Source organism: Hordeum vulgare, chromosome 2H (assembly GCF_904849725.1).
Source record: "Hordeum vulgare subsp. vulgare chromosome 2H, MorexV3_pseudomolecules_assembly, whole genome shotgun sequence".
Taxonomy (NCBI): domain Eukaryota; kingdom Viridiplantae; phylum Streptophyta; class Magnoliopsida; order Poales; family Poaceae; genus Hordeum; species Hordeum vulgare.
The window spans coordinates 327,268,304-327,283,163 of record NC_058519.1 but is presented as its reverse complement, the minus strand read 5'-3'; the positions used below and the strand labels follow the sequence as shown (position 1 = coordinate 327,283,163).

General features: G+C 45.2%; 1 protein-coding gene across 4 annotated transcripts; it reads left to right on the top strand.

Annotated features, from left to right (window-relative positions):
- Positions 1-7,959: 7,959 nt before the first annotated feature.
- LOC123426188 lies at positions 7,960-12,614 on the top strand. Of its 4 annotated transcripts, none has more exons than XM_045109969.1 (8): positions 7,960-8,405; positions 8,849-9,119; positions 9,361-9,555; positions 10,342-10,446; positions 10,756-10,827; positions 11,185-11,302; positions 11,453-11,649; positions 12,409-12,614. In XM_045109969.1, exons 4-8 carry the CDS (start codon positions 10,432-10,434, stop codon positions 12,541-12,543), a joined length of 537 nt encoding a protein of 178 aa, XP_044965904.1. In that variant the 5' UTR covers positions 7,960-8,405; positions 8,849-9,119; positions 9,361-9,555; positions 10,342-10,431; the 3' UTR covers positions 12,544-12,614. The 4 variants fall into 4 exon arrangements, with proteins under 4 accessions (XP_044965904.1, XP_044965907.1, XP_044965906.1 ...); XM_045109972.1 differs by having other exon boundaries at positions 11,453-11,606; positions 12,409-12,497; XM_045109970.1 differs by having other exon boundaries at positions 7,973-8,405; positions 8,855-9,119.
- Positions 12,615-14,860: the final 2,246 nt, after the last annotated feature.

Below are 14,860 nucleotides of genomic sequence, written 5' to 3'. Positions count from 1 at the left end.
ACTTACGTCATAGATGAAAAGATTTAGAGATCTCCGGAAAGATTAGAATAGACAAATAAGATCCTGGGAAAAACCTGTGGGTTATGGGCCCACTCAAAGAACCACCGCTAGAAAAGATTGCTTAGAAGAGAGATATTGCACCGGTGTGAAGAGAACTAGATGAGGTTAGCACCCCGAAATAAATGAAAGAATTGAAAACAAGAATTTCTGAGATAACTTCAATGCTCCGGATAGAAAGAGAGAGGAATTAATAACAAGATAAGCTGAAAGAATTTCCAATATAGGAAAGAATTAACAAGGATGAAAAGGACATGATGACACGGATACTGAATTACATTCACCGGGAAGGAACAAAATGAAGAAATGATGAACTCGACTCCCGAGAATGTTCACAACGAATCACCGTCTACGAAAGGAAGAAGAGATAGCGAAAGCCTCACTGAAAATAAAGGCACTTGGATGAAATCCAATCACCAAAGAAAAGGGCGGGAGGGCAGGGAAAACAAAGACAACATGGGGCAGATGAGATGAACTCCGGAATAAAATGAGAGAATGATCTTGCAAAATTGGAGAGGATTGAATTTACTTGGAGAGAAACACACCGGTTGAAAAGAATTAACATGACGACTCCGGTCGACAAGAATTGATATGACAACTGATTGAGCAAAATAATTAGCATTCACATAAAAATATGAGAAACGCTCTCGGAAAGATATGAAATCACCATCTAACATCGAAGCAACTCGAATTACCACATTCAACAAAACAAAGGGTGCGGCTTGCAATTAGCCAGAACAAACTCATGAGAAAGATTTCGTCCGATATTTTCGTGGACAGGAATCCACTAGATGTCGAACCCCAACCTAACATCATGCATTTGTTGGAAGATTGTCCTATAAGCAACTACTTGAATTCCCACATAAGAATTCCCGAAATATCTGATCATGCAATCTGGTACACGGATACAAGGAGTAATATCACACAACTTCTATACTAACCCGTCACCTGTATCACATCCATCAACACACAACCAGAATCTCGGACCTTCATCTAATACAGACCCTCGTGATCACAACGATACAAAGTATGGCAGTACTCCCGAACAATCTGCACCAGTACTGGGGACATCGGGGTTATCTTGCCACTACTAGTATTGAAGCAATTACGAACATCCTTCGTTCTAAGATATTCAGAAATCTGAATGATAACGATGTGCTCAAGAATCCAGCGGAGCTCAATTCCCTTGAAACTCAAAGCAGATAGGAGGCACCAAGACAGAACTCCGTCACATCGGCATCATATAGATTCCAAGAATATCCTCGTGATCCTAAAAAAAAATTAAGTGAGAAGAGGAGTAGAATAAATTATTACGTCAAGATTCCTCACCAGAGCATAGAAGAGGAGAAAAAAAAGAATCCTACTCTCCGATATATAACTAGACTCAAAGCAATTTTTTTCACTAGACTCGACTCGGCCAAGTTTGATCAATCAAGGGAGCTCCTAGGTCGGTACTGCTCTGATACCAACTTGTCACGCCCACGATGCGACCCTATCCTCAATTTGGCATGAAGGCCTCATCAGGGATAGAAGCGCATCTCGTCGTGTCGCAAGAATGGATATCGTTACAAGTACATATACTGAAAAGAAGATATATATATATATATATAGAGAGAGAGAGAGAATTGGCTTACACTCGCCACAAGGTACATCAGAGTCACAGCAGTACATTACATAATCATCAAGTGTAAGAGCAGGGTCCGACTACGGACGAAAACAAACGAGAAAAAGAAGAACGACGTCCATCCTTGCTATCCCAGGCTGTCGGCCTGGAACCCATCCTAGATCGATGATGAAGAAGAAGAAGAAGCAACTCCAAATGAACAATCAACGCGCTCGCGTCAAGTAACCTTTACCTGTACCTGCAACTGGTGTTGTAGTAATCTGTCAGCCACATGGGACTCAGCAATCTCATTTCCAAAGGTATCAAGACTAGCAAAGCTTAATGGGTGAGGTATGGTTAAGTGGTGAGGTTGCAGCAACGGCTAAGCATATATTTGGTGGCTAAACTTACGAGTACAAGAAAATAAGAGGGGGAAGATCTACGCATAACGGACGTGAACAACTGATGATCAAATGAATGATCTTGAACACCTACCTACGTCACACATAACCCACCGTGTCCTCGATCGGAGTAAGAACTCACGAAGGAGACAGTCACGGTTACGCACACAGTTGGCATATTTTAATTAAGTTAACTTCAAGTTATCTAGAACCGGTGTTAAACAAAGTTTCCACATTGCCACAAAACCGCGGGCACAACTTTCCGAAAAGATTTAACCCTGCAGGGGTGCTCCAACTAGTCCATCACAAATTACCACAAGCCGCATAGAAATCCTAAATCACGAAGTTCGCGATCTCGTCGGATTCCCTAGTGGAAGACCTCAACTCTGAGATTACCCAAAGCATCACCGGAATCCCTATGCACAAGATATCTCGTCAAAGGTAAAACTAATCCAGCAAGGCCGCCCGGCGTGTCGACGATCCCGATAGGAGCCGCGTATCTCGTTCTCAGAACACGACGGATGGAAAAGACTACAGGTACCAAACCTCGAGTTGCCCCGTGGTGGCCCCGCAGTCTGTCCTTTTGGGACCAACACCATCAGCACTGGCCCCCCTGTTTATGTAAAATTACTCCTCGGGTTCATGACGCCCAATGCATTTCAATGTTAACAAAATTATTATGTTGGGAAAATGTAGAATCAATGTTGGGCCTTGCGAGACCAGCTTTAATCTAAAACAAATTATCAAGGGGGTCCCCATAACAACCCCGATCGTGTTAGGAGCGCTCATTTATGGAACATAACACCGGTAGCCGAAACTAAGGGGGCAAAGGTGGAACAAAACACCAGGCTAGAAAGGCCAAGCCTTCCACCTTTTACCAAGTATATAGGTGCATTAAATTAAATAGCATTTAATATGGTGATATAACAAGGAACCCATGTTATCACATGGAAGCAACTGCACCTGCAACTAGCAACGCTAACACATGGTTAAGCAAGCGGTAACATAGCCAATCAGTGGTTTGCTAGGTCGAACAGGTTGAAGGTTATCATGGCATGATTGAGAGGCTGATATTTAATATGTGGTAGGCATCGAGACATAAACGATAGAAGCGATAAAACTAGCATGGCAATGATAGTAATGGTATCCAGGGAAATGGTCATCTTGCCTAAGATCCCGCTTGGAAGAAGAACAACTGCGAGAAGTCGGCGAACCAACGTAGTCGAACGGGTCCTCACATTCCGACACGCTTGCGGAACTCTATCGAGACGGAGCAAACCGGAAACAAACATCAACACAGATATTCATCACAACAAAAGCAAGACATGATGCATACCCTAATATGATGCATGATCAGTTCAATATGCAAGGGATGGCATGGCAAATCACCTCACGCAAACACTACACATTAAATGAAGGTCGATATGCAACGGGTTGCATATCGACTAAACTCCACGTTTAATTATTTAATTCACTCTCGTTAATTATCACGACAATATCACATTGTTGTTATCATGGCAAGGGTGAAGCGATGGTCCTACAAGTCATCCTCGATGGTTAACTCGCGGAGCAAACAACGAACGCTACGGCAGAAGAGACATGCAACACAATAAATATTATGCCATGAATGCGACATGCATGCAAGTTACAACATCACAGCAAGAAGAGAAGGAAACATGTGTTGCCACGGCGAGCGAGAGGGAACCATGGCGGCAAGACGAAAACGATGCCACGGCAACGCTCCTATCCCGATAACTCGTCGAGATATCGTGCCAACGTACTGGGAATGTGTGCGGGAACGCTAAATAAAGAATGGGGTGATCCCGTATATCGGGTTCCCATGTGTCGAGGGCACAACGAAAGAGGAACACAACGTGCCACAAGCAACATACGGTGCAACATACATTCAACTCATACATCACATGCACGCGGTCACGACAACGTCTCATCGGTATACCTTCGACGCGTGCGAATCGGAGGGGTTCGGTCGAAGCGGACGTCGTGGAGGTTGTGGAAGTCATGGTCGTCGTGGAAGTAGTCGTACGCGGTCTCGTCGATGGTAGTCGTACTCTTGCGTCGGTAGACGATCTTCGGCGTCCGGAGTCGAACACGTTTCCGTCGACGTTCGGGGTTCGTCGAGGACGTTGTGGTGCTCGTGAATCTTGTCGATGACCCAAGAAGGAGGGGTTGGATCTAGCGAACTTCGGCGACGTACTAGCGACAGGAGCCAGCGATGCGACGCAAGGAGCAAGGCGGAATAGCAACAGCGGCACGCTACGACAGTGGCAGCAACTATCGGACCACAGGGACGACGACACCAAGCAGGCAACATCTAGCAAAATCTACCTAGCGGCAGCAAAGCAAGCACATCAACAACTATAGCTCATGGATCTAGCACCAAGCCGCTACGGGCAACAGCGGCACAACTACCTAGCAAGCACGACCAGCAACTAAGCAGCAGCACTAGCAACGGCGCAACAACACTAGCAACGGTGACGGCTCAAGTAGCACGGACAACAACAGCAAAAAGGCAATAGCAAGCAAGAGTGACTAGCGGCGGCTTAGCAGCACAAGCACCAGCAACTATCGCACAAGCATCAGCCATGCATCGGCAAAGCAGCAGCATAACGCAGCAGCAAGCAGATTCAGCTAGCAGCAATAGCAAGCAAGAGCATCGCCGACAGGCAAGCGACAGCAACAGCAACATAGTAGCAGGTCTTGCAGCAGGCAAACAACAGCACGGCACAGCAAGCAGCAGCTATGCACAGCAACTAAGCAACCTAGCAGCAACATCAGCAAGCGGTAGCAGCAGCCAACAACGATAGGAACAAGCGGCGACATCAACTTCATGCAGCAACAGTAAATCGGACACCAACGGCAGCAGCGAGGGGAACCGGAGGTGAGCACGAGACCTGCAGGCGGGGCCATGGCGGCGACCGAGGTTGTGGTCGAGAGGGCGCAACGCGGCGATGGCAACAGGGGCGACGGGCGCGCGGGGGGAGCATGAGGCCGGCGGCGACCGACGGGAGCGAGGCCATGGCGCACCGCGGCGAGGCCAAGCTGGCGAGCTCCTCGCGGCGCATGGCGAGGCACACGGTGAGGCGGCGAGGCGGGCGCGGCGACGGACGCCAGCGAGGCGGCGCGACGCACCGGCGAGACGGGCTCGCGACGACGGGAGGCGCGACCGGGCCGAGGGTGGCGCGCGGCGGCTGAGAGCGCGGCGGCGCGGGAGGCGAGTCCGAGGAGAGTCGAGGGGGCCTGGAGGGGAGGAGCACGGGGAGATGGGGGTCTCGCGGGGCTGACGACGCACGGGGAGTCGCGAGGAGGACGAGGGGCTGCGGGCGGTTCGCTAGGGCAGGGGCTGGCTGGCCTGGGCCGGCTGGCCTGCTGGGCCTCTCTCCTCTCTGGCTCTCTTTTTCTTTAAAAAAATTAGAAATCAACCACAAAAGAAAATGGTTTTAACAAAATAAAATAAAATAAAATAAATGCCTTTTGACTCCTTTAAAAGTATACCAAAACTATAAACTAGATTGGGCATTTTTTTAAACAAATAAAAATAAAAGCCTTTTGAAGAATAAAATAAAACCTCTTTTATTTAAAGAATAAAATAAAAGCCTTTTGAAAGAGAAAAGAAAATGAGACGGTTTTAAAATAAAACAAAAGGAAAAATAAAATAAAAACCCAAGGGTTGCCCCCACATTTAATAAAAGGACTTTTTAAAAGAAGACACTTTTTTAAAGGGGTTAAAACGAAAACTTAGCAAAATCACAAAATGAAATAAGAGGAGAGAGAGGGGGAACTTCTGTCGCTCTACGACTCGGTGATCACTCGAAGCACAACACCCCAAACACCACATGCGACAAACGATGCAAGATGCCATGCATGATGCGATGATGCAACTACATGATGATGCAACAAATAAAAATAAGCACACGACGGAAACGGAATAAAGGAGAATCTTCTGGAACGTCGGTCTCGGGCTGTCACACTATCTACCTAGAAATTATTTTTGAAAGAAATCATGAGCAAACTATGAGGAGGCTACAGTTCAAATTTGACCCGCTTCCATGTGAATCGACAGAAATTTGCCTTTTTCACGAGAAGCGGATAAAAGCTTTTAACACCCAACTATTTTATCAATTGTACATTGAATATGGCATAATATTTTAGAAAAATTATTTGGATCAATTTGGCAACAAATATATGGTAGCTCCTTCACAAAAAAACTCATTTTGGGCATTCGGAAAAAGGAAAATGATTTTTTTGTGCAAAGAAAATGAAAAGTCCCTTTGGCAACATTGTTTGTCATTCCAACATTCATCCTTTTTCAAAATATGAGATCATTTGAACAAACTATGACATGAATGTAGCCATGAGATTGATCATTTGGCTTGAAAGCCATGAATCTTCACACATGATAACTCATTTCTGAGAACACTTTTTTTTAAATAATTACCGTATTATAAGTTTATTATTTTTCCTAGTAACTTGGTGACATATGATGACACAACGCGAAGGTTTTGCAATATTTTAATTTTTTCTAATTTGTTATGCCCGTTTCAAAATGCGGACGAAACGGCGGGCATGACTGTTCATAGCTAGGGGTTGAATCTTGCCAAAATTTTGTTGGATCTCTGATTAAATAGATACTTCTTTACCTAAAAATGATTTTTGGAAGAAATCATGAGAAAACTATGAGGTACCTCTAGTTCAAATTTGACTCGCTTCCTCCTGTATCGACGGTAATTTGTCTTTTTCATGAGAGGTGACTAAAAGTTTTTGACACCCAACCATTTGGTCAATTGTGTATTAAATATGTGCAAGTATTTTATAAAATTAATGGAGTCCAATTATGTAGCAAATATTTGATAGGTTCTTAAAAAAAAACCCATTTTTGCCACTTGGAAAATGGTTAAAATAGCTAGAAAGATCGGAAATGCATACAAATTGGTCCTTATTCATAAAACGATGGTCTAACTCTAGTAAAAATTTGTGTGGTGCCCTTTTGTAAAATATTTTTGATAGATGCTTCACAAAAATTCTCTATTTTTAGTACTTCAAAATTATTTTAAATCATTGATATTCCGAACCAATGAGAAATCTTCCCACGGATCGATGACATGGCGTCCATCCATCCATCCATCTATATCTCCAACCCACATCCATCCATCTATCTATCTACAGGAAAAACAATTAAGAAAGAGATACCCCACCCGCAGCCCAAACCCTAGCTCACCCCCCATCGCACCCTTCCTCCCGATCCTAGCGCCGCCAGTACTCTTCCCTCTCGCAGAGTCACCGGCTCCCCCACCTCCGATCCGACGCCGCCAGCCCAATCTTCTCCTAGATCCGCCGCCGTCGTACGCTCTCCTCTCCTCCTCCTCCCAGATCCGGAGCAGCCGAGCCTCTCCAAGCCGCCCGCGCCTCTGTGGGATGCGTCCGTTGCCGCCGGCGGTGAAAGTCCCCGTCGCCTCCCGAAGGAAATTTACTTGGTGCTGCTCCATTGCTCGGCAGTTTCCTCGCTCGCTGCTGCGGTGCAGTGTGCTGGTGGAGCTCGAATCTGGGAAAAGAGGAGGCAGATTCGGCCGGCGGGGAGGCCGGACGTGGCTTGTGCTTGCAACTTGCTTAACAAAATTCCTCTATTTTTAGTATTTGAAACTATTTGTGTGATGCCTTTTTACAAAATATTTTTGATAGATGCTTCATAAAATTCTTCTATTTTTAATATTTGAAATTATTTTAAATCACTGATTTTTCGAACCAATCAAAACTCTTTCACGATCAATGACATGGTGCCCATTCATCCATCCATCTACCTCACCATCTCACACCCATCAATCCATGTATCTACAGGGAAAAGATGAAAAAAATAACCCCACCCGCAGCCCAAACCCTAGCTCAGATCCCCCGTCGCACCCTTCCTCCCTCGTCCCCATCTCCTCGTCGCCGCCACCTCCTCCCCGTCCCCGCCACCTCCCAATCCGGTGCACGCCGTCTCTGAAATCTCCACTGGTCGTCTAGCCTAAGACCTCCGGCTAGACGCCGGCAGCAGCAGCGTAGAGCCGTCCGGCCGTGTTGTATCGCCGGCGAACTCGCTCCGACGGCGCGGGCCTGCATAGCCTCGGATAACCTAGTGAGGACTCGTGTGATGACCTCTGTGCTTCCGAGTCCCGAGCGCTGAACTGGATCTGAATCAGGGTAGCTCTCTCAACTCTCAAGTAGGGTTCCCGGAGTTGAGAGCCCCGCCTTGCGGGATGGGGAGGCTGGACGTCGCCGCCGCAGTGGCCGCATGGGCCATCCCGATCGCCGCCTTGGTCGACTCCATCGTGCCTAACCCCTACATGGTGAGTCCTCTTGCCAGGATATGTGTGTCTAGTGTCACTTGCTTATAGTCTGATGATGAAGTATAGTGGTACTAACGCAATCTAGTTATTTGAAGAACTGCTAATTGGGAAACAGCGATCCCTTTTGTTTCACAACATCCTCAAGCGTTAGGGTCTGAAACTGTAAATATTAGGCACAAACATTTGCATCAAGTTGGTAGCATTGGTTCTCATGTGGGAAAACTTCATGTTTGCACGAAGGAATTTCCTGATTTATAGTTTCATGGTTATATAAAAGAAAGTTGAGTTCTACTGAAAAATTAGATTTGGCAAGCAGATGTGGGGCATAGGTAGAGCTGTAGCAAGATCTGTAGGATCCATCATTATCTAATCTCGTTGTATTCTCATTCTGAAAATGTGTATAGCAAAATATGCTTCCAAATATAACATGATAACATGTCCAGTACTAGGGTGGTGAGCAACATCAGCGCGTGCATGACGGTGGCCGACACGGTGCGGACCACCCTGGCCCCCCGCAGGATGGACAAGCTCATCCATGACGACAAGGGCACCACCATAACCAACGACGGCGCCACCATCTCCAACGACGGCGCCACCATCTCCAACGACGGCGCCACCATCTCCAACGACGGCGACACCATCATGCGCCTCCTCGACATCGTGCACCCCGCAGCCAAGATGCTCGTCGACATCACCAAGTCTTAGGACTCGGAGGTACCCGCTCGTCCGCCTGCCCAACTGTTACTCGCTGCTTGCTGTCGTAGCAATGGCTCCCCTCAGCGTCCTCTCCTCGATGCATTTCTGGTGCATTGCGGTTTGACGCTATTTGTGCCTTGGTAAAGTCGAGTCCATTATGTGGATACAGCTGCTCCGTAGTTTGATCTCATTTTTGTATTGTACCAAAGCATGATTTGTTTGTTTGCGAATGGAACTCTCAATAATCGTGGTGATGCAGGAGGGTAGAAGCGGCCTCGACGCGGCGATCGAGTCGCTCCTCAACACTGAGAAGCAGTGCCGCCTCGCCAGGCATGTTGCTGGCACCCGGAAGGCCGCCGTCGACATCGGCAAGCTCTGCTTCAAGGACGGCGCCTGGAAGGCGCTCAACGACCAGATCGTCGTCCTCTCCAAGCGGAGGGGCCAGCTCAAGCAGGTACAACTCGCTCGCTCTTTCCCCTCCTTTCTTTGCTTCGTGTTCGATTGTGGCCAACTTGGGTTTAGGTACTCGACCCTAGATTTATGTCGTCGAAACATGTTCGGAGAAATTGCGCAGAGAGTTGGCTGGATCAACTTGTGAGATTTATTCTCCATGCCTTAAGAATTGGCTATTTGGAGAAGCTGGATTGATCGTTTATATATATGGAGGAATTGGAGTTTATCCAGTAAAATATGTTCGTAAGCTATTCCTCAAGGAAGTAGGTCTCAAATAGGTCACAAATATGTTGTGTTTAGCTTGATGCCATTATGCAATGGGATGTCTATTGTATCCGTAAAAGGGTCATGAGGAAGACATGCCATATTGCCTAGCAACACCACTCTCTTATAGTGTTCATTAATTGTTTTATGTGGCAGAAATATGTTCTGAGAAGCTGCTCACAGAATTGACTGAATTAGCGTGTTTGATTTATTCTCTGTGACGTAGGAATCGGCTGTTCGGAGATGCTAGATTGTTTGTTTATAGGGAGAAACTGGAACTTATCTAGTAAAAATATGTTAGTGGGCTATGTCTGAAGGAAGTAGGTCTCAAATACGTTCTGTTTAGCTTGATGCCATTATGCAATGGGATGTTTGCCGCGCGTAAGGCATCACGAGGACGACACACCAGCCATATTTATGACGTGTCTCGTACGACCATGCAACTAATAGGAGTACTGTTTTATTAATGCATTACACTTCATTTATGCTAATTACTCATCTTGTTGCTTGTCTTTCTATGTAGGTACTGAGCATGCCTACAGCAATATTTTGACCAGCCTCCCTAATCCCGGTGGTGGTAAATATGGGAAATTCTACAGCCTTCCTGCACTGAATGATCCAAGGATCGGTAATTATTCTGCTTGTTTTCGCAACTTTCTCTGTTTTCACTTTCTCCTTTGCGATTTACACTCTTATTTGGGTTGCATCTGTTCTGTTGAGTCTAATTCTTGCATCATTATAGACTTAGGAAAACTGTAACATTTGTAAGTCAACCCTGGCATTCAAAAATATTTTGTGAAGCATCTATCAAAAATATTTTGCAATAGCAAGAAAGATATACAGTTTACACGTAAGCTTTCTGACCTATTTACCGAGTATTATGTACAATGAGTATGCTTTGCAGTAATTTTGACACATCTCCAACCTGAATTTACAGAGTTGCTACCATATGCTGGAACATAGTGGCAGCTCTCTTCATTCTTATCGGGATCCTTTTGATAGTTCACAGGTATTGTTACCTTAGATACTAGTGTCTCAAGTTCTGTGATGAAGTATGTTAGGAGTGGTAGGACTTCAGTACATGCTAGGCAGTTAACCACCATAACATTCTTGTTGAATCATTTTTTTTGGATATCCAACCATGAAAGCAAATCTAAATATCTATATAGGACTCAAGTATGTGCAAGGAACTTCGTTGTCCATTTATACATCCCCTGTTCTTAATGTTAGTAATTAGCATCGATTTATTTCCCTGCCAAATTTGCAAGCACTTCTGTTGTTCTAAAGAGGATGTAGTCCATTTGTCTAGTATTAACTGTATTATAATGCCTTTTTATTTGAAACCATAATTTTGTTGTTGTGGCAGTGCTTCAAAGGATACATGCCAGGCAATGGACGAATGTGCAGACCATCCTCGAGCAGAGACTGCTCTCAGCAACATCCTTCCATGTGTGGACGCGAGTACAACCAACCGAACCATAGAAGCAAGTGCTCCTTTTGATTTGCTTCTAGCCTTATGTTGGAAGCAAGTGAAACTTTGTTTGTAGTAGTGTCAGTTTACTAGTTTATCAGCCATGCTGGTGTTGGTGCTATAAGTCTGTATTTTCATTGTGCAAATATTTATGGTACTTTAGAGATGAAGGAATTGGGACCATGGGCGAAGGGGCTACAGAACGGGATGCCGGATGCGGCGACAGGGCCGGCGGCCATGTGCCCCGTCGCCAAGTACCCGCTGGTACTGGCCGAGGACAGGACGCGGCGGCCGGATGTTCTCCGCCATCTTAGGATGTATGGAGGTGATTGGAACATCACCAGCAAGCACTACTGGGCAGTATGTGTCATTTCTTGCAGCATGCTGATTTCATCGCTCTAGCTATTTGTTTTTCATGCTTCAAGTTTTTAGTTGTCCTGTTCCTAGTATTTTTCGAGGTTGTACTTGTGGTATTTCGGTGCATACATGCTTAGGTTGATCTCTATGTGACTCTGGTCAAATGGTTGGACTGTCGTCTAGCTATAGCTCAAAGTATATCATCTATCTGTAGTTTGCTCATAGCTAGCCTTGATCTGCTTATACATGTGTGCCTTAATTTTGTTCAATACAAGAATGGTAGCTGTTAATTTGGTTTTAGTTTACTTAAACTGCAGTACCGCCAGATGAGATGAAACTCAGGGATAAAAAAGTATCAAATGCATGTGTTTTCTTTAGTCAATGGATATTTAATTATAGAGAAAGTATTAATTTGTGAGGCAGAGTGGAGTGGATGCTTGTTCTGCCTAAATTGATTGGGCTGGCAAATACGTCCCTCCTAAGATTAAAAAATCTCCCATAAAGAGGACTCATTCCAGCGATAAGTAAACTGATACTTAGCTGGTTGCACCATCTTTTGCATGTGTAGCATTCTGGCTTGACCATGGAGGCTCTACTGTTTACGGCCAATCCCACACCAGTGCCGCTGCACCGTATGAATTTACCTTCATGATTGTTTCCTTGCGTAGCTGTGGTCTCCAGCATGATTGTATCTTAGACATTTCTGTTGATTTTTCTTGCTGTAAAATCCGCCTCCATTAATTAGTTGCACATTTCTTGCAGCTATCAAGCAAGAGAGTAATGGACTTTCACAGGGCAGGGTCTCCCCATATAAGAGCCGGTGCTCTAGACACTGGACGGGCCGAGACCGCCTGCAAGCACGTGAGGGCACTCGTTTGCAAGGAAATGTATACATGAGATAGTTATTGTGTTATGTAAACCTGGAAGATGTATTATGTGATGTTATATGATGGATGATTTTAATTCAATTTGGAGTTTTCTTGATTTGAATATCAAATAGTGTTGGATTTAATATTGGACAAATAATTTGGTTGAAAAGACCCAACAAATAGAAATGAAACTAAGTTCCGGATCAAAAAGTTGCTGAATTCAAAAATGAAAAAAAGACCAAAATGAAAATTGGACCAAATGTATCTGGGCATAAAAGGCCAGGGCCCAAATTATAATGATAATTCTTTTTTTGAAAAAATACTAGAAGTGGCTGTAAATAGTCTCAGGCTCAAAAAGAAGCCCAATAAGAAAAAAGCCTAAAATAAATAAAACCACCCATGTGATCAATTGAAATGGGTTGGGTTGATTTCAACCATGACGTTTTGATTACGTCGTAATTTTGCCACGTAGGACTGGGTTAGATTGTCAACGACGATTTATGATCGTCGTAAAGGTTACGGCGATCCAGGAATCGTCGTAAAAGTTACAACGATTTCGATCAAAAGTCGCTGCTGTTAGTTTTTGACGTTTCATTTTCGACGCTTGGTTTTTCGTCGTGAGATCGTCTTAATTAAAAACCGTGACGATGTAGCGACGAAAATATAGCGCCGTATATTAGCATATTTCTTGTAGTGGTGATGGACAAGACCTAAACTACGAATGTAGCATGTGATCGTGTTATTTTATTGCTACTGTTTTCTACATGTCAAGTATACATTCCTATGACCATGAGATCATTGAACTCACTGACACGAGAGGAATGCCTTCTGTGTATCACACGTGGCAACCTATCTGGGTGACTATAAAGGCGCTTTACACGCATCTTCTAAGGTGTTCGTTGAGTTAGCATGGATCAAGACTGAGATTTGTCACTCCGTATGACAAAGAGGTATCTCGGGGTGCACTCGATAATATAACATCACAAAGAAGCCTTGCAAGCAATGTGACTAAAGAGTTAGCCACGAGATTTTGTATTACGGAACAAGTAAAGAGACTTGTCAGTAATGAGATTCAAATAGGTATAGACGTACCGACGATTGAATCTGGAGCAAGTAACATACCGAAGGACAAAGGGAATGTTATACATGATTAATTGAATCATTGACATAGAGGTTCAACCGATAAAGATCATCGCAAAATATGTAGGAGACAATATGGACATCCAGGTCCCGCTATTGGTTATTGACCGGATGTCTCAGGTCATGTCTACAAAGTTTCTGAACCCGCAGGGTCTGCACACCTAAGGTTCGGTGCGTTTTGGTATTATTGAGTTATGTGTGTTGGTGACCAAAAGTTGTTCGGAGTCCCGGATGAGATCCCGGACGTCACGAGGAGCTCTCGAATGGACCAGAGGTAAAGATTGATATATAGGATAGTTGCATTTGGCTTCTTGAAAGATTTCGGGCATTGCCGGTAAAGTAATGGGAGTGACGAATGGGTTCCGGGTTTTTACCGGGAGGGGCCACCCTCCCGGGAGAGGACCTAATAGGCCTAGAGGTGGTGTACCAGCCACTAGTGGACTGGTGCGGCCTGCCCAATAACCTATTTTCAGCCAAGGTGCAAAAGGAAAAGGAAAAGAAAAAAAGGAAGGAGGTGGCCAAGTAGGAAGGGAGTCCTCCACCAAACCGAATTGGAGGAGGACTCTCCTCCCTTGGCTCGGTCAAACCCTCCTCCTTGGTGTATGAGGCAAGGCAGCCCTCCCTCCTATTCCTCCTATATATAGTGCAGGTTTTGAGGGAAAACTAAACTAGAAAAGCCACGTGCTCCCCTCTCCTCCATAGATCGTCTCCCTCGTCTATATTAGTCCGATATAGCTTGGTGAAGACCTGCTGAATTAGTTCACCACCACCACCACCACGCCGTCGTGCTGCCGAAGAACTCATCTACCTCTCTTCCCCTCTTGCTGGATCAAGAAGGCGGAGATCGTCATCGAGCTGTACGTGTGCTAAACGAGGAGGTGCCGTCCGTTCGATGCTAGATCGGGACGGAGTTCGCGGGACAGTTGCGATTTGGATCGCGAAGACATTCGACTACATCAACCACAATTCTTAACTCTTCCCGCTTAGCAATATACAAGGGTATGCGGATCCGATCTCCCCTCTCGTAGATGATCATCACCATGGATAGGTCTTGCATGTGCGTAGGATTTTTTATTCCCATGAAACATTCCCCTACAGCTCGTGCATTACCAAATTCAAGCGTTGCATCTTGATCCAAGGTCTGTTCTCCTTCTATGGTCTGTTCTCCTTCCTTTGCAAGGCCTTCCTGGGTGTTCCACCCTTTG

Excerpts from the sequence above, each read along its gene's own strand:
- LOC123426188 (XM_045109969.1), top strand. Across the intron at positions 11,303-11,452 it reads CAACCAACCGAACCATAGAA|AGATGAAGGAATTGGGACCA; the intron begins GCAAGTGCTCCT and ends ATGGTACTTTAG. Across the intron at positions 11,650-12,408 it reads CCAGCAAGCACTACTGGGCA|CTATCAAGCAAGAGAGTAAT; the intron begins GTATGTGTCATT and ends CATTTCTTGCAG.